The sequence below is a fragment of the Anabrus simplex genome, chromosome 1 (genome assembly GCF_040414725.1).
Source record: "Anabrus simplex isolate iqAnaSimp1 chromosome 1, ASM4041472v1, whole genome shotgun sequence".
NCBI lineage: Eukaryota > Metazoa > Arthropoda > Insecta > Orthoptera > Tettigoniidae > Anabrus > Anabrus simplex.
In genome coordinates this window covers 278,384,700-278,404,891 of record NC_090265.1, presented here as the reverse complement: position 1 = coordinate 278,404,891, position 20,192 = coordinate 278,384,700, and the positions used below count along the sequence as shown (strand labels likewise).

Here is a 20,192-nt window from a genome sequence, read left to right as displayed (position 1 = left end):
GAACTTTATTTGAAGAAATTTTGTATTCATAAGTTTGTTCTTTACTAAATTTCGTTCATTCATTTGTGGGTTGGCAATATTTATCTTTCTTTCCGCCAGTTTCGAATTTAGCCAATCCAGAATTTCTGTAATTAATTTTCAGCCAATCACCGGCTCTTCTTCGATTTGGTGTGTATCTGTAAGGTATCCAATAAAATTGAGAGGGTGTGACTTAATTATTCTTGAAAAGTCTCGAACCTTCCCCGAGGGTTTATAAACTGCTGATTTTCACATCTCTGGGCCACTTAATCTACGTATAACTAAGTGTGTGGTTGTAACACAGGGGGCGGGAGGCGCCTCTTTCATCAGACAGCAGGTCTTCAGTACGGTAATGGCCATTTAACATCCTTATTTCTTGCTAGCTCAACAGTTTAGCCCGCGGGAAAGGTCAGAAACTTTTGCCATGTAACCTACCTTTCTGTAAATTTCTGCCGGCTTATGTAAATATCTTTAATTGTAAATCGGGGATATAGAGTGCTTTACCCTCTCGAGCTCCCCTTCATTTTGGTTTGTGGTGACAACGTTTTGGTAACTGATTTTTGTTTTCTTCCTTAATGTTTAAATTTATTTCTTATACGGGTCACCTCCATAGTTTGGGAATAGCCCCTGTGTCTTCGGCCTAGTGCCTTTTAGGTTTTAGAATGAGTATTTAGCAGGGTAAGCACACGCCTCCATTCCTGTTGTATTTCGGGCCATTTACTTAACCTGTTCTTTCTCTGCTTAGGCCCAGTAGGTTGGGTACAAGATACCCCCATTTCATTTTTGTAAGTGTGCCTTGATGGTAAGTAATTGGATAGTCGGTTATTGCCTTGAGTAGGTGTGGAAGACTGAGAGCGTGTCAGCTCTTTTCCTGTGTTGTAAAAGTGCCTCAGGGAGGCTTGATATTCCGATTGTGAGCAAACACTCCATGTATTCGGGGTTTTCTGCCCTTTTGAACAAATTGTTGCTGGGTTAAAGTTGAACTAGGAGCTCAGAATTGTAAAATTAGGGCTTGCTACCCCAAGAATGTTTAAAGGTTGAAATCTTGGATCCTTATAAGTCTTGGTTCTAAATTGCCACACCGTTGTTACTGTTGTTAAAGTTTGTTTTTCTTAATCGAAAGCGACTTTCAACCTATTAGGTCGTGTTACGTACATTTAGTACGTGATGAAGAGATGTTAAGTACAGAACAAAAATGGCCAACCAGACACCAGGTTGTGGGTTCGGATCCCACTGGTGTCTGGTTGGCCATTTTTGTTCTGTACTTAACATCTCTTCATCACGTACTAAATGTACGTAACACGACCTAATAGGTTGAAAGTCGCTTTCGATTACAATGTGGTCGTGAAAATTCAATATTTGTTTTTCTTGTTTGTTAAAACTTACAAATTATAACCTAGTTAAAGTTTTATATTAACATTGATTTGGTAGTTAGACCCATTCACCCCAGCACCTTCTTTCACCTCTGCTGTTCCACAGATACCCCGGAACAGCAACTACAGCCGTTTGCTCACACTTCCTTCCAATACTCTATGCTTGCCGCAAGGTTATTTTATTTCGTATCACGGCTCCATAATGAGTATCAATGCTTCTAACAATGAAGGTGTCTGATTTACGAACATATTATAAAACGCATACAGCTACATATTTCTATTAATAAATGTGATTGCCATTTGTAACGGAATCTTTATCCCTTACGAAGTGAAATTTCCAGTCGAGATGTACTTAGTATCGTTTGCATATCTACTCAATATTCCCGTGAGTGTTACGAGTGTAACACCAACATCTTATGTTCGGACAAACCAGAAGATAATTTGACAAATCTAGCATCAATTTCTTTACTGCACAAATCTATCCTAGTCTTCAGAGTTGCTCCGAACTGCACAAGAATCATGAGGAAATGTGATGTAGATTAGTTTGTTTGGAAAACCAAGCACAAAAGTCTTTAGAACCATTTAGAACAAGTATTCAGATGACAGGAGGTTCCAATTTCAGAATGTTACGCTTCTAGAACTCGACGTAGGCAGAATACCTACAAGGTAACATACGTTTCGCCAACACTACCTCTACCCACAACCTCAAAAACTCCCATAATGACAACGCGAAATCTGATCAACATTACAAATATACTGCATGTTTTTTGTTTTAACCTCAAATTGAGCAATGAACGAACTAGTTTATGTTTCCAAAGTATAAACACATTACTGACAGCTAGATCATATGTATTACGTATTACGTAACCAGTTCTCCATTAACTGTTGCTACTTTCCATCGTCTTATTCCTTGCTCTTGAATCCAGGTAGATTTCTAGGGTAACAATTCTCCAGTTATTTTATACTATGAAAATGAAACGTCAGGGTATATTCGAATATAACATGACGTCGCAGTGGAAGAGATACGCAGCAATGAAAGAAGAGGTAGGTAAAGAGAAAACTTAAGCTGTACAATACTGTGCAGAAAGAAGAATCCATTAAGAAAGCTGGGGAAAGAGGAAACTGAAACTGTACAATATTGTGCAGAAACAAGCATCCATTCAAAACACAGCTGGTTAAGTACGAATGCCCATTGATGAAGACAGATTCACTGCAGAAAATAAAAACTCTTCATAATAAAGTTATAACCAATGGAGACCCGTTAGGGCTCTGGAGTTAAATATGAACTAAGTACTTGTGCATTCCCGAGCAAAGCACGCTCAGAAAATAGTAAATAACAATGCTGTAAGATTACATGAAGAGATAAAACCAAGTTGAAGTTCCCAAACCTTCCGAAAGAGCTTCACTTCGGTTATCACTATCTTAAGTACAATCTAGTTTAAGCGTAAAGTAGAGAGTGATTTCAACTTCAAAAATTCACTAGCCTTCCTGCACCCACCAATACTGCACACGAGTTTCAATATAGACGAGAAAAATATCGACATTTCTTTGTTCTGGTGTCCGCACACATGTCAACCACTACAGAAGGCACTTTTATTTGGATCCGACTGCGCTTCTACTGCTCACCGCATAATATATCACAGTACCATCTTAAGGGTGTCACGATGAGCGCCTACGTCTTTGGACAACTTCCCACAAGCGGTAGATACTCTCCTGTGGTAAATCGGGTGCCCCAAAGAGGAAGACTCCAATAGAAGAAACTACAGCCGGATCATCCGAGTCGATAAGAGCATTCACTTGCCATCGTTCGAGTGCTAGCGAACCAAGTGGAGTATGCGAGAGATTAGCTCTGGCGACTAGTGTGCCAGTCACATGCACATCGTCAATCCAAAAATAATCTACACGCTGCGCTTCACGATATAGCAGGAACACAACATCTGGGGAGTACAGAACCGCCCAGCCGGCACAATACGGCGGGTATAAACGACCAGGGTATTCTCGGGGGGATACTCGCCACTTGGAACGCCACGAGCGTCTTACATCTGCGAAAAGAAAATAATGGCACAGAATGAGACGCCGTGCACCCCACTGGGACAGATCTTGGGCTAAGAATTCCAGCAGCGCCGGTGAGTTGACGAATACATCATCATCCGTCTTGAGCAGATAACGTGCACCAGGACAAAAGTACGCCGTCCATTTGAGAGCCATCACGTGCTTGTACGTCATGTTTCGATACGAGTCGATGAAGTTACCTTGCACCAAATCACGATGTACCCTGTTCTCTTCCTCCAGCCGCATTCGACTCTCCTGGGACTGAACGTCGCCCAGCAAGAATAAGATGCGATACATATCCCCCGTGTTTTGCCCCCAAGTCTCTCTAATGGTGCGACGTTTATCCACATTACCCGGAGCCGAGTGCACTAACACTAGGAGAAGAAGTGACGATGAGTTTGAGTCATTGCAAGGGAAATTGTTGATGAGGAAGTCGAAATTTTGTAAATTGATTAGCCTGGTGCGGTCATCAGGAGGCAGCGTGTTCAACGGGTATGGCGGAGGCAGCAATGATGCGTTGCCAGGCAGTATGAGTAAGTAACTTGGAGGCAGTAAGCGAACATCTGGGCTGGGGCAGCTGGTTAGCTGGTACACGGACAGGAAGAGCAAACACGCGCATAGCAGCACCACCAACGAAGATGTGGAGTACACGGCGGACACGTGCCGACGTTTCTCCAGCATCGCTACCAACCGCCTCCGCAGAACATGCCCACCTGAAACAACAAAAATACAAAGAGCATTAATAAGAGAAAGTAAGGCGACTTCACACACACTGTAACAAAATTTGTGACTGGACCTCCTAGGACAAAAATAATGTATTCAAGGCGGAAGGCCTCGTAAAATAAAAGGTATTATTTCTGTTTGTTCTTAGTTTACTTTTTCTGTCACAACATAACGTGCCAAGAAATCGGTTTATTCAGTCAAGGCAACCGCAGGTGTGTTTGCTGCCCTTAACTCATAACAAATTAATGATAGATAAAAATGTGAAATGTATTATGATTATTTACTATTATATGGCCTCAGCTACTATGTGCAGGCATTTAGGCTGCTTGTGTGAAGTCTGATGATTCGTTTTATTCTAAAAGATGGTAGAGAAACCCAATCTATGAGAGTATTAATTAATTATGTCTGATACACACTAAAAGTCACTAGAGATCTTTAACATCGAGTATCGAATGGACTTCCAAAAAATATGTGACTAACTCTGCCGCGTTTAAATCAGTGATCCTGAGATCCGGAGACCAACACTATCACGGATTCACAGTGGGAAAGTTCAATAAAATGAACATTAGTGACTAAATACGATGATTGACACTAGGAAAGTTTCGCAATATGCAAAAACGGTTGGCTGGACACCCCTATATTGGTGAGGGACGAAAAGACGGGTGAAAACCGGTCTAGAAGACAGCAAGGCGCGACCTTCACACCAGTTGTTACCAAGCAGTGGAACTGAAAGCAAATTAAGATGTCAGTGTGGTCTAAAGGTGAATATCGCGCCATTATCCGCTACGATTTTGCTTGTGAATTAACTGTTGACCAGTGCCTGGAGGATATGACTCATGTGCTGGGGAAAGACTGTCGACATCGGACAACAATTTTCCGCTGGTACAAAGAGTTCCATAGGGAAAATTTGGGGGTTGAAGACGATCCTCGTTCTGGGTGACCGTCTGAATCAGTGACTGAGGAAAACATTGAAGCTGTGAGGAAAATGTTGCAAGAGAGGCGGTTGACATATCGGCAGGTGGAAGAGACCCTCCACATCCGTGCACCAGCTATTCATTCATTTCTACACGACCATCTCCATGTTAGAAAGGTTTGTTTCCATTGGGTGCCTCATTCACTTTCAGTGGAACAAAGGGCACATCGAGAGAAATGGTGCCGAAAAATGCTAAAACAGTTCCAAAATGGGACTTCGCGTAACGTTAATAGCATCGTTACAGGTGACGAAACTTGGCTTTATTATTATGATATCCCAACAAAATCCCAAACAAGCTGTGGCTGTTTCAAGATGAGGGTACTCCTGTGACTGTGCGAAAGTCAAGGTCAGTGAAGATAAGGACGATTGCAGTATTCTTCAATAAACGGGGCGTCCTGACTCGGGTTGTGCTAGAAACACAAAGGACAGTTACTGCGAAGTGGTACAGTGAGACTTGTCTGCCTTAGGTCATCCAGGCTCTCAAGCAGTTCCGTCCAAGGTCACGGCTCAACATTTGGCTCTTGCATCACGAAAATGTTCCAGCTCATCGTGCCAATGTAACAATGGATTTTCTTGCCAGATCAGGGTTGACTGTGCTTGATCACCCTCCATACAGTCCTGATCTTGCCCCATGTGACTTCGCACTCTTCCCAGAAGTGAAGATGAAGCTGAGAGTGCGGCGTTTTGTATCCGACTAGAAGCTTCTGGCAGCATGGGATCAAGAGTGTGAAAATGTAATGGAAGGAAAGTGGCAGAGTTAGTTCAGTGACTGGTTTCGACGTATGGAGAAGTGTATTGAGTGTGGTGGAAATTATTTTGAAAACGTCTAAAGCATTCACTCACACTGCAAAACCTTCCTAGTGCCCTTTGTATAACTGATGTACACCAGTTGGGTAATCCAGAATTTGCAGCCAGTAGTTGTCAAAGGAAATAAAAATAGCCTGACTGGGTCTGACAGTAGTCTGAAAGGAAAATGATGAGTTTTTTCACATGACGAAATTACATGCTCTTAAAATGAGAGAACTTTGAGTACCGAGTATAAATGTTTCGACAGAAGTGTCTTTGATAATCCAGGAACGTATCCCAAACCAGTACGCAAGCAAGGTATGCACAGAAAATAACTTTACGTACTTTTATATACATTCTTGTCAGTCAATAAATCGATAGAAATTATTAAGGCTTGTATTCACAAACTTGTGATGGTGGATGAACAAGAGAGCAGACGTAAACTATGGCCTTCGTAACTTTCAGAACATCTCACACTCACCGACGCGAGTGTCTTGGAAAAACTGCAACATCCCACTCGCAACAGTACCTTGTATCCATACATTTATGATCTACTTCCACACATTCATTAATCCAAAATATCACGCACTCAAATACACCCCTGTGGATAAACGGGCACATCGGTATTAGGCACCCTGAAGTTGTATACCATCAGTGGCGTGTTTCAAGGGATACAACTTCCGTATCATTCCGCCAGTTAAAAGAAGATCCTATTCTCAATGGAAAGATGAATGGCTATGAATTAGGTAGCCATCGAAGAGGCAAACATTACGCAACACTACAAACAACAATACCGAAAAAAACTCGTTTTGGAAGTACAACATGACAAGGAGATATCTAAGAACCACCATCAGGATGAGGCTTAGTCATGTACTGTATGCTACCTTCACCACCTAAACGAATCGGAGTGACTAACTCAAAAGTTTGCCATCATGACTACTACGATGATGCTGATCTGAACCATATTGTATTTCTTTGTTCCAGGTATGAACAACAAAGAACACAGTTGTTCACACATCTCCGGTCACTACATGTCCCATTCCCCATAATTGTCAACATTCTTCTTCAAGACTACGATAGCAAAATCTACAGAGCACTGATGCAGTTTATACAAGACTCCTATTTTCAACAATATAAAACTCGATGCAGAATCCTTCCAATGAACTAGTCAATAAAGATATGCTAACCTGCTCTAAGTCAACATTTAGTAACTAAACTTAACTTCAGAAGTCATCCCCTGAATCTCCTCCGTTCAAAAAAGAAGTGATTTGAAGCTAATATTCAAGGCTGCAAACTGTGTCTTTAGACCAACATACGTAACTTATATCTCGTGTTCCAGCCCCTCAGTTTTTCGATCTTCATTCATATTCGGATTTTTAACACAGTTTCTCGCAACGTAAATTTTCACAATTCCTCCTCTCATTCCTCATTCTGTAGGTGAGGTAAATCTGACCAGAGATATCTCCATTCACCTCCCTTTCATTCTTGCAATGTGTATCAATTGCTGTAGGCCTATATTCCTGTGTATTCCTGCAACGTAAAATGTTCATAATGGCCCATAAAAAGCCTAATTATTTTTCGTACACATTGTAAAGGGTAAAAAAGTAAATGGACGGGAAAAGTTCACGGTCTAAATTACTACAACTGACCCTATTAATATTTCCCGCATACAGTGCATTGGTGTTCCTGTCTTATTTTAAAATGCATCTTAATTGCATGCGTAATTTTATCGTTCTATTGTGAAGTGGATTGAGGAAATTCGGTCTATTGCTCTTTTAATAAATAAATAAATAAATAAATAAATAAATAAATAAATAAATAAATAAATAAATAAATAAATACTACACATAAATACCACAAAAGAACAGTCGCACGTGAAGGAGAATAACAGCCTGGGAAATAAACGTATAATCGTCGTACTCCACGGCATACGTGGTGTTATTCCGAAGTTATTCGTGAAGTTCCGCCACGACTACGGACTACCTACGAGCCTCAGATATGACAGTCGCTATTTTCCTCATGAGATCATGTCAAGATTTTATTTCACCATCTGAGTGTCCACGCACAAACAACATGTCACTGACCCACATATATACTACACTTACTGCTGCAATAATAATAATAATAATAATAATAATAATAATAATAATAATAATAATAATAATAATAATAATAATAATAATAATAATAATAATAATAATAATGTCACTACCGTGTGCACGTATTTTTTATTTAACGCCATTTAAGTTACCTGTGTGTCAATTTCGAGGGTCCGTTTAAAACTCTACCGGGTGATAGAGACAAGCATCTCTGCTGAGCGATCTATGGCAGAGTAAAAACCAAACATACCAAGCGAGTTGGCCGTGCGGTCAGGGGCGCGCAGCTAAGAGCTTGCATTTGGAAGATGGTGGGTTCAAACCACACCGTCGGCAGACCTGAAGATGGTTTCCCGTGGTTTCCGATTTTTACTGCAGGTAAATGCTAGGGCTGTACCTTAATTATGCCAACGGCCGCTTCCAACTCCTAGCCCTTTCCTTTCCCATCGTCGCCATAAGACCTCTGTGTCGGTGCGACGTAAAGCCAATCGTTAGTAATAATTTTTAAAAAATATATCACCCCAGATCTTTAACATTCCGACATTATACGAAATGAAGAGTAGAATAGACTTCACTCAGTCCTTGGCGATATTGGAATCCAGAACCGACACGACCACTGATACACAAAGGGAGCTTATTGTAACAATATTATAGGAGAATACTCTTAGTCATTAGGGCTACCTCCGTCGATGATGATAATTACAAATTGAATAGAAACGTACCCGCTGTGACCAGAAATGACCAGAGCCAGGATTTTGATGACCAAATAAATACCGGAAAATTGTGTATAACATGACTTAAAATGGGCGAGAAAATTAAAATGAATTTGAAGGAAAAATATATTAACCCACAATAGTAAATATGTGCATTGTCTACATTACCATCAACTCGAAAATGGGGTCAGGAATGGGATGAATGAAGCCCCCATCCAGAGGCGAGGACAGAAATTGTGCCAGCAGCCGAAGCTTTTCACACTCCTCTGCGACAATGATTAATAACCGACAGATGAAATGAAATGATATTGGAGTGTTTCTGGAATGAAGGATGACAGGGAAAACCGCAGTACCCGGAGATAAATCTGCCCCGCCTCCGTTTCGTCCAGTACAAATTTCACATGCAGTGACCGGGATTTGAACCACGGAACCCACCGGTGAGAGGCCGCCGCGCTGCCGCCTAAGCCACGGAGGCTCTTGAATATAGTAAGTGTCAAATAATAATAATAATAATAATAATAATAATAATAATAATAATAATAATAATAATAATAATAATAATAATAATCAACGACAAGCTGGGTCAATGAAGTAAGAAAGGATTTAGAAAAAAACAATATAACAGAAGAAATAAATAATAGAGAAGGCTTTCGGGAAAAAGTATTGAAAATAGGATTCCAAGGTAGGAAAGTAAAAAAGACTGTGTGGCTACTCCGACCACTACTCTTATACCTTCATATCTACCTTCACACAATATACCTAACATTTGTTTGAGCGCCAGTTGCTTTTTTAAGAAAAACAACAAAATTCGGTAGAGCATACCTCTTATATCAATTATCTCAAGGCGTGAGGTGATAAACTCACATATCTGGCAATATACAGGGATATGGATCAGGACAATATTAAATTACGGTTGCATTTCCACAATTGAGGATTGTACATGGAACTGGAATCACTTATTATAATTAAAATAAAACTGAGTTTATGACTATAATTTACGTCACAATGAACAATCATTGACGTCTTTTAATTTAACTAAAGAAATATATTGTGAGATTTGCGGTACGAAAAAAAAGGAAAATTTAATCTAAACAAAAAAAGCTATTGGCATGAACTTGAAGTGAGATGTGATATCGCCGCTGATTACACTCTTCTTCATGTTATGAATGCATAACATGTCTGATGCTTTAATTACCTGTTGTCTGCATACACCGCTGTTGAACTTGAAATTCTTGGGAAAACCCGTGAGCTGAAGTCGGGAGCCGTCTGTTGTAATCTTCTTATATAACAAGGAGTTGGCCTACATACCATGTACGCGTGTAGGGCTCCAATGTAATTACGTCCACTCAATATATTTTAAATAATTGGAAAATATTATAGAAACATCTTGTGAAGTCCATCCTCACAAGAAGATAATGTCTCTTTAACAGCATAGTACCCGTCTCTGCTCGGATACAACCACCACTTGTAGACTTCCTCGATGATTACCTCTTCAAACACAACTCTTAGCTCTGACCATCACACTAAGACCACTTCTTCCATTTGATACATCTGACTGTTACATATGATCTGCACGATATGAACTGCTTATGAACTGAGTAAGAACAGAATACCTCTCCCCACCGTCGCCTTGACTTTATATAACCTCTCGATGACGACTCATCTCCCCACTCACTGTTCATCCCTTCCACTTCCACATACAGTAGCTGGCGAATACTGACACTTGGTCGCAATCACGTATCCACGCACTGATGTCATCAGTCAAGCGTTGTCTAAGCGTACCCAAGCGGTCCGAGAATGACTGTACTGAATGCGTCACCGGGAAATCTCCTTGTACACAACATTCCCAGTTAAACATAGCCTCGATTGCAAAATACTATGCCAGCTCATCTAGCCAAAGTTACAAGCCACAGCATGACAATATGAAACCAACAAATCTCACTTACTACAATACAGAATAATTACAAACATATTCACTTAACCTATGATGAAATACAATAATATACGTGATACCTAATTATTACAGTCTAAATGATGAGAAACAGAATATATAAAATCTAATGAATCGGGTTAATAATAATAATAATAATAATAATAATAATAATAATAGTAATAAATACAGAATGGAGTCTGTAACCCTGTTGTACGGTTACAGAACGCCTCCCTCATGAAATAATCGATTAAATGAATCGATTGATTCATGAAATCTATACATAATCACCTGAAATCAAGTACACCATAGATACATGTATAAAAATGCCCTTTACAAATTTGGTACATAGTGTCATCCATCTGGATGTTCGTTGTTACACATATAAAACATTTATCAATTATCATTTTCACTTTGATTATACAGTATTATTTACATACAGATTACATTTCTTCTCACTTCTGTCGTTTCAAACGTTCATTGAGTGTTCAAAAGTAATTCTCGAAGACATTTCATTATATACTCTGTCTCCAAGCACTGGAGTTTATTGCACTGCCATGCTTCACTTAATATCACAACACACGCTAATTTCACTGAAGTCCTGTTCGCAATGCCAGCTTCATAAAACATGGTGAATTAACATAATAATGAAAATTAATCAACAAACTCACATGATATATTTCTTAAGATTTCTTATATTGTATGTTCCTACGATATTTCCTTCCTTGTCTTCTAATGAATAAGCACATTTCCCAATCCGTTTCACTACGGTGAAGTATCCCTGATATAACAAGAAAAACTTAGAAAATTGACCAGCTTCTGCTGATGACGGGAGTGGCACTCTGAGTAAAACCTTGTCACCAAGCTCAAATTCATCCAATTTAGTCTTACAAAAATTATCATGCACAATCTTACCGTGTTATCCTTCTTAGGTATAATAACAAGTGGATTCAAATTAGGACTACATGATGGTTCAATTATATTATAATCTAGCATAATGTCAATCTGCTCTTCAACAGCGCTAGCGTATTTTAACGGAATGGGATATTTCGGTCCTACAAAAGTTGAGTTATCAAGAACATTAAATTTGTGTTCGTAAAGATGTGTTCTACCAGGCCGATCGCTAAAAACATCACTATGTGATATCAATAATTCACACAATTCGTCCTTCTGACTTTCCGCTAAATTACATTTCTCCACTGTCTCATACAATTCATCTCTAGAATCTCTCTGTATAGACACATGGCAGACATCAATATTTTTCCTCATATTAGGAATTTCACAAGATCCTTCCGTACTAGAACACACTTTATTCGCACTAATTTCTGACAAAACATCATATGGTAAACTGACTTCCCTGCTACTCTTTCCCCAAATAAGATTGACATTACACAGATCAAAATTTAATTTAGCCTTGTGACACGTTAACCAGTCGGTACCTAAAATAACGGCATAAACTAAATTAGGCACAACTAAGCATGGTTGGAAAATACATTCTCCACTTATGCTAATGGGGACAGCTATTTGTTTATTCACTCTTTGAGACTTGTTTCCAACAGCTGTTACGATGAACGTATTCCTCACTGGAATTTCCGCTACCTCATACTTCTCTCTCAAAACTTCCTCATACAGCTTGGAATTTACACATGACTTCTCACTACCAGAGTCCAACAAAATCTTAACTTTTCTGCCCCATATCAGCAGTTCAATCGTCGGTGTAACAGTAACACTACTTAAATTATCCTCATTACATAATATAAGATCACTTAACAAATCTTGCCTTATATCTAAATTTAAATTACACTTATAAAATTTATTGTTTACGATTAAGTCGTCACTTAAAATATTTGAATTATTGCTACTTAGGTCACAATCATGTTCACTTACAACTATAGGCTGGTCGACATTGTCATACTTATCTACCTTATACGTGAACTCACCATTTACGGACTGTCTCAGTGACCTGTTTATACAGTCCGTTGCTCGTTTAAAGTACTTGGTTCGGTTACGACTTGTTGGTTACACACCTCAGTCGGCCTCCCCTGTTGCCTATTTCCTCTAGCGTCATTATTATTATTATTATTATTATTATTATGGCCTGTATTCTCTCGCCTCCCAGCTTCTGGTTGATTACCATAATCACGCCTCCCAGTCCTGAAATTTTCCGAACTATTCTGATAATTTCTCTCCCTGTGGAAATTATTATTAGGTCTCTCCTGATATTCTCTTCTGTAGTTACGATTATTCATAGTCCTGTCCTGATTATTAGATTGGTTACCCCTTCCTTCTACATTCCTATTTAGTGTCCTATTATTCAAGCTACTACCTAAAGCATCAAAACTTTCCAACAAAATCTCCATTTCCTTAATAGTCTCCACTCTTTGCATACAAACAGCTTCTCTTATTCTGTCGGGATAGTGCTTAGCCATAAGTCTAACTATATCAGCCTCAGGTCCAATACATTCTAAATTTCTCCACACCAAAACATGAGCCAAAAAGTATTCAGTCATTCTAACACCCTCGTTAGAATTATACCTGCCAAACATTACTCTCTCTCTCTCTCTACTCTGAACACCTTCACTCCAAAATTTAGCCATGAATTTCTCCTTAAATTCAGTTAGACTAGACATCGAGCTTTTATATACTTGAAACCAAGACTTAGTCTCTCCTACGAAAGCATTAGATAAGATCTCCAATACAGTTTCCCAGCTAATAATATTGTCTCTTAATTGAACAGCAAATTTCTTCTCTACTACTCTCATAAATTCCATCGGGTTAAATTCTTTCCCAGAAAACTTAGGTAAATCATGATCTCTAGTGATTAAACCATTATTTACAATTATCTCACGTACATTCTTACTATTACGCACTTCTTGCTGGAGTACTCTCTGGCAACTCAGAAATTTTTCTTCCAATGTTTCCTCAGCCTTTTCTTCAATTTTTCTTAACTTCTCCTGTAATTTTTCTTCCGATTCTCTCACCTTCTGTGATAATGATTTCTGCTCACTCCCTAGATCACCTACTTCTCCAAGTTTTCTTTCCACCTGTTCTACCCTACTAATACATTTCCTAGTTTCTTGCCCCACTGTATTGGTTATCTTTTCAAACCTTTCTTCTACTAACTCATTGATTTCTCCTTTATTAGACTGGATCTTGGCGCCTAATTCATCAATCTGTTTGATGCATGTCTCACTAATTTGCTCTATTTCCGTATGGAGATTGCTCCGACCCAATTCCATCTCAGCTCTGATGTCACTACACTCCCTACTTACCTTACTTTCTAAATTATTAATTTGCTTACTTATTTCTAACACCTTATGATCTATCTTATTACTAACATCATCAATCTTCTTATTAATACTATTTATGACATTACTCTGAGCTTCAATTTTCCCACTCATAATATTATTCTGAGATTCAATTTTCTCACTAATGACCGCTTCAATTTTCTCACTCATAATATTATTCTGAGATTCAATTTTCTCACTAATAACCGTTTCAATTTTCTCACTCATGGCATTATTCTGCTCAGTCATTTTGGACATCAGCAAATTAAATAAACCCAGGTCAATCACCCCTTTACTTTGATCTTGCGTGACAGCGTTTTCCTCACTTTCTACTATTTTCTGACTTTCAGCAGGTCCCAACTTAGTCACCAACTTCCTATTTATGTTACCACCTTGGATTTCCTTGGACACAATAACCTCAGCCTCATCACCTGACTGCATATTGCTATCCTTGTCCATCTTCGGTTTCCTACTAATTTTTCGCGATCTCAAAGCTATTTCCCCTTGCACTTCCTCTGACATTACCCCTTAAATACAAACTTCAACAAAATGACCTTCCTAACATTACTCGGTGAATTTAACATGTGCGTACTCATTAAAAGAACTGATCCATGTATATTGCCATTCAGAAACACTTTTTCTGAACCTTTCTAGTCCCACGTTGCTGGCGACACGTTGTGGCTACTCTCACCACTACTCTTATACTTACATATCTACCTTCACACAATATACCTAACATTTGTTTGAGCGCCAGTTGCTTTTTTAAGAAAAACAACAAAATTCGGTAGAGCATACCTCTTATATCAATTATCTCAAGGCGTGAGGTGATAAACTCACATATCTGGCAATATACAGGGATATGGATCAGGACAATATTAAATTACGGTTGCATTTCCACAATTGAGGATTGTACATGGAACTGGAATCACTTATTATAATTAAAATAAAACTGAGTTTATGACTATAATTTACGTCACAATGAACAATCATTGACGTCTTTTAATTTAACTAAAGAAATATATTGTGAGATTTGCGGTACGAAAAAAAAGGAAAATTTAATCTAAACAAAAAAAGCTATTGGCATGAACTTGAAGTGAGATGTGATATCGCCGCTGATTACACTCTTCTTCATGTTATGAATGCATAACATGTCTGATGCTTTAATTACCTGTTGTCTGCATACACCGCTGTTGAACTTGAAATTCTTGGGAAAACCCGTGAGCTGAAGTCGGGAGCCGTCTGTTGTAATCTTCTTATATAACAAGGAGTTGGCCTACATACCATGTACGCGTGTAGGGCTCCAATGTAATTACGTCCACTCAATATATTTTAAATAATTGGAAAATATTATAGAAACATCTTGTGAAGTCCATCCTCACAAGAAGATAATGTCTCTTTAACAGCATAGTACCCGTCTCTGCTCGGATACAACCACCACTTGTAGACTTCCTCGATGATTACCTCTTCAAACACAACTCTTAGCTCTGACCATCACACTAAGACCACTTCTTCCATTTGATACATCTGACTGTTACATATGATCTGCACGATATGAACTGCTTATGAACTGAGTAAGAACAGAATACCTCTCCCCACCGTCGCCTTGACTTTATATAACCTCTCGATGACGACTCATCTCCCCACTCACTGTTCATCCCTTCCACTTCCACATACAGTAGCTGGCGAATACTGACACTTGGTCGCAATCACGTATCCACGCACTGATGTCATCAGTCAAGCGTTGTCTAAGCGTACCCAAGCGGTCCGAGAATGACTGTACTGAATGCGTCACCGGGAAATCTCCTTGTACACAACATTCCCAGTTAAACATAGCCTCGATTGCAAAATACTATGCCAGCTCATCTAGCCAAAGTTACAAGCCACAGCATGACAATATGAAACCAACAAATCTCACTTACTACAATACAGAATAATTACAAACATATTCACTTAACCTATGATGAAATACAATAATATACGTGATACCTAATTATTACAGTCTAAATGATGAGAAACAGAATATATAAAATCTAATGAATCGGGTTAATAATAATAATAATAATAATAATAATAATAATAATAATAATAATAATAGTAATAAATACAGAATGGAGTCTGTAACCCTGTTGTACGGTTACAACTGGTTCAAAGTGGTCTGAAGACAGAAAGAAGAAACATAGTGAACAGATGAAAGCGTACTGGAAGAAAAGGAAAGAACAAAGAAGAAGGAATTGAAATTAGCACGTGGTCCTCTGGTGGACCATTCGAAAGAAGAAGAAGAAGAATAGAGAAACATCTGAGAGAATAATATATCAGTCCTCTAAAATCCAGTTCTTACAAGCAAAATAACAGAACATAACATATGCCATTGATACGATGATTATCCTACGTCAGTGCATAAATAATAACGCAGAAAAAAGAAAAAATGTTTAAAAAACATCAAAATTTAATGTAACAAACTGCTGAAAATGCAAAAAAAAAAACCTATAAAATGGCATAAAACGAACTAAAAGAAAAATTAGCAAAAAGTGACGATAAAATGATTTCGTAAACGCGCATTTCTGTATGAGGATTTAGATATAAGTTAGTGATGTGTATGATGCACCAGTTAAAAGATGACATATCACAAAGATCCGGGTCTTGGTAATGACTCTTGCGTATCATTTTATCAAGGAGATTTAACAGGTTTAAACCGCTAATAGATAGTCTAATTGCGAAGTGTAGATTACAGAACTCTTAATGAACTGATCGTGAGTGTTAATACGAATACGGAGCATGGTGCCAGCAGGCCCAGTAAACTGACAGTGTTGTGAATCACTCGTGGTGAGGTGATCAGGTTTTGGCTGGTGACCAATAGGCATGGTCTCTAGCAAGGATTCGTCCAAGGGTCATGGCACCAGCCACAAGGATTTCCGAGCTATTTCTACTGCTAAACTACAATACACCCGTACACTTCCCGGCATAGAAAGTGATCGGGTGAAGTTCCCGAGTACAAGCCCGACTGAAGGGAAGGCTGGTTTATATTTCTCCAGATAACATTCGCTACAAATTGTGTGTGCAGAAGTGCACACCGTCATCCTGTAAAACCAGCATAGGATGACGTGATCCCTTGAATTGTAAAAGGAATATACTTGCAGCAATGAGAATGTGACCAGTAAAGAAATGAGCATTACAATAATACTAATAATAATAATTGTAATACATTATCTGTCAACCGTTCCTTTACCGAGCTCGATAGCTGCAGTCGCTTAAGTACGGCCAGTATCCAGTAATCGGCAGACAGTGGGTTCGAAACCCACTGTCGGCAGCTCTGAAGATGGTTTTCCGTGGTTTACCATTTTCACACCAGGCAAATGCTGGGGCTGTACCTTAATCAAAGCCTCGGCCGCTTCCTTCCCATTCCTAGGCTTTTCCTATCCCATCGTCGCCATAAGACCTATCTGTGTCGGAGCGACGTAAAGCAAGTAGCAACCGTTCCTTTTGAGACGTGTGGGTATTTTCCTGAGTAAGTATTTATCTTTAAACCCATAGACTCGGGACTGTCACACTTAGAACATCACTGGCATTAAGTAGAAGCGAGCTTTTCAAATGAAGTATTCTACTGACGAAAAAGAGGAATGTAATTGTTAATGAAACATCAGCACTGTTCGAATTAAGATTTAGACCTATGTATCTCACTAATTAAACATTGCAACTAAATGATGTACTTTTCAGGGAAGTAAGAAATATTAAAAGCATGGGTAATACCAAATGATCTCTCTCTGTATTACCAGAATGTAACCATCTACGACTTTTCATTATTATTATTATTATTATTATTATTATTATTATTATTATTATTATTATTGGTATCATCAAGGCCCTTCCGCAGGTTTTGTTTTTAAAAAGTCGAATTGTAGTGTCAATTTTCTGTAATAGAAATTATTTTATTAAAATACGTTAGGAAGTATTCCTATGTAATAAAGTCTTTCCTTACAGATTAAGCTCTCCGTAATATTAATATCAAGTACGAAACATTTCTGGCGACCATGACAGGACATACTTTACCATGGATGAGCTTCAGAAGTATAACACGCAGATTATTTACGCGAGCACAGGACGAGTTTCAAACAAAAGTATGTAAAGCAGTCGTAGATGCTGAAGAAATGTTCACATCCTTTCGTATTTTAGAATATACGGCAATGCGAATGTTATCTTAAGATGAAAAAGTTCAAGCACTCCGAGGTGTCGAAAGAACAACAGAAGAAAGTGCTAAGGAACTCGACAAGGCGGAATCGTCCCGGAAAACGTAGCTACAAGCCAAGGTTGAATTCGAAAATAATTTTCAAGTTGATTTATCTGTTGGTAATGGTACCGTTGCAAGTGAGGTCGAGACGACCAAGAAAAGGAACTTCAGTTTACCCAAGCTGCAATTCGAACAGTTCGATGGGGATATGTAGAACTGGACTGTGTCCTGGTGACAGTGTAAAAAAATGAACGACGATAGTGATTTCACTACTTTTTACAGGCTACAGTTCCAGGTTGCGTAGTCTGGGGGCTGGATGAGAGTTCTCTCCATCCAGAGCTAACTATCAAAAGGCAATAGATCACCTAAAATTCACGTATGCTACGGAAGAATCACTCATAGAAATACATGTCCGAGAACTTCTAAATCTGGTTCTACTTCAAGCTACTGAGGGTAATAGGCTATTGGGAGCCTCTATGATAAATTAGAAACCCAATTCAGAGTTCTGGAATCTTTAGGGGTTACTAAATGATAAGTATGCAGCAATGCTGCATCCTCTAGTTGAGTCTGCATAGCCACAAGATGTTATGAAGGCTTGGGAGGGAGATCATCTCATACATCAAACAAAGATCACGACCATCACCTAAGCAAGTTCTTACTGTGTTTAAAACAAGAAGTAGAGAGCGAAGGACGTTCAAGGAAGGGGCATAACACAAGTAAATGTAAAGCATTTGTGAAGTGTATGATTTCCTTTAAAATGGGTCATTTTGCTATTTTACGTCCTGATTTAGTAACTAAGAACGAGGAGAGAGAAAATTCATAGGAAAAGGATAATCAAAACACAGAGACTTTAAAATCTCCTGTAGTGAATATTTCCGGTGGTGAAGGACCAGCCAAGCTTGCACGAATGTTATTATATTCTGAGTCACAAATGTCTTACATAACCAAAGAAGGGGCCAGTAAGCTATGACTCCAAAACTGGGAGATAAAATGACGCCTCATTGTCTGTTTTGGGATGTAGGGACTAGCAAAGAGACCCATAAAGTTTATGATGTAACACTTCAAGAGCTAAATGGGAATTTCAAATTTACAGTCCTGGTACTTGATAATAATAAAATACCAAGGTTAGAAACTGCTCTTGCAAATAGAAACATTCAGTCAACATTTTCCAGAGGTACATTTCTTGCTTGGAGCAGATGTTTTGGGGAAGCTGTTTACAGAAGTTCTGGTTAAGCTGCATGAAGATATATAGGCTAGGCCTAAGCATTGTGAACCAGATTAGGTTGGACAGTGCTGGGTCAACGAGAGTTGTCTAAGGGCAATCAATCACTAGCCAGTCTCACATGTAGTTACGGCACTGGATAGTTCAGACTTGTGGAAGTTGGAAGCCACTGGCATGAAGAACCCTGCAGAGTCTCACTCAAAGAAAGAGATGGAAGAGGATGTCGTAAAGCACTTCAATGAAACTGTTAAGAGTGAACGAAGAAGGGTGATATGAAGTTAGTTTCCCCTGAAGGATGGTCATTCAGAAGTATTGGATAACAGGAAGTTGGAAGCAGTCATTGATAAACTTCGGCAAGCGTAAGGATTACGATGATTTACTTCAGCAGTGGATAGAATATGGAATCGTGGAGACTAAAGGAGAATCACGGAACGTCAGGCCACTATTTACCACACAGTGCAGTAATTAAGGAATCAAATTGGGCTACTAAAATTAGGCCTGTGCATGATGCCTCAGCAAAAGACAGACATGGCAATGCACCGAATAAATGCTTAGAGAAGGGACCAAATTTAATCGAAATTATTTCTAAACTTTTGTTACAGTTTCGAAGGCATGCTATAGGGGTCACAGTTCATATCAAGAAAGCGCTCTATGAGAATGACAGGGATTTTCTAAGATTTCTTTGATGGAAGGATTATATGAAAGGCGAGATCATCACGTTGCGACATTGCAGAGTAGTGTTTGGTGTTACGTATAGCCCATTGCTATTAGGAGCGACAATACTGTATCACCGG

At 38.9% G+C, this 20,192-nt stretch overlaps 1 protein-coding gene across 1 annotated transcript in view; it reads right to left on the bottom strand.

The window, feature by feature from the left end:
* Positions 1–1,256: 1,256 nt before the first annotated feature.
* LOC136887076 (beta-1,3-galactosyltransferase 5) overlaps positions 1,257–20,192 on the bottom strand; it is a 151,621-nt gene continuing 132,685 nt past the window's right edge. The window contains exon 3 of the mRNA XM_067159757.2: positions 1,257–4,156. Within this exon, the coding sequence (XP_067015858.1) occupies positions 3,051–4,124 (1,074 nt within the window). The 5' untranslated portion in view covers positions 4,125–4,156 and the 3' untranslated portion in view covers positions 1,257–3,050. The remainder of the gene's footprint in view (positions 4,157–20,192) is intronic.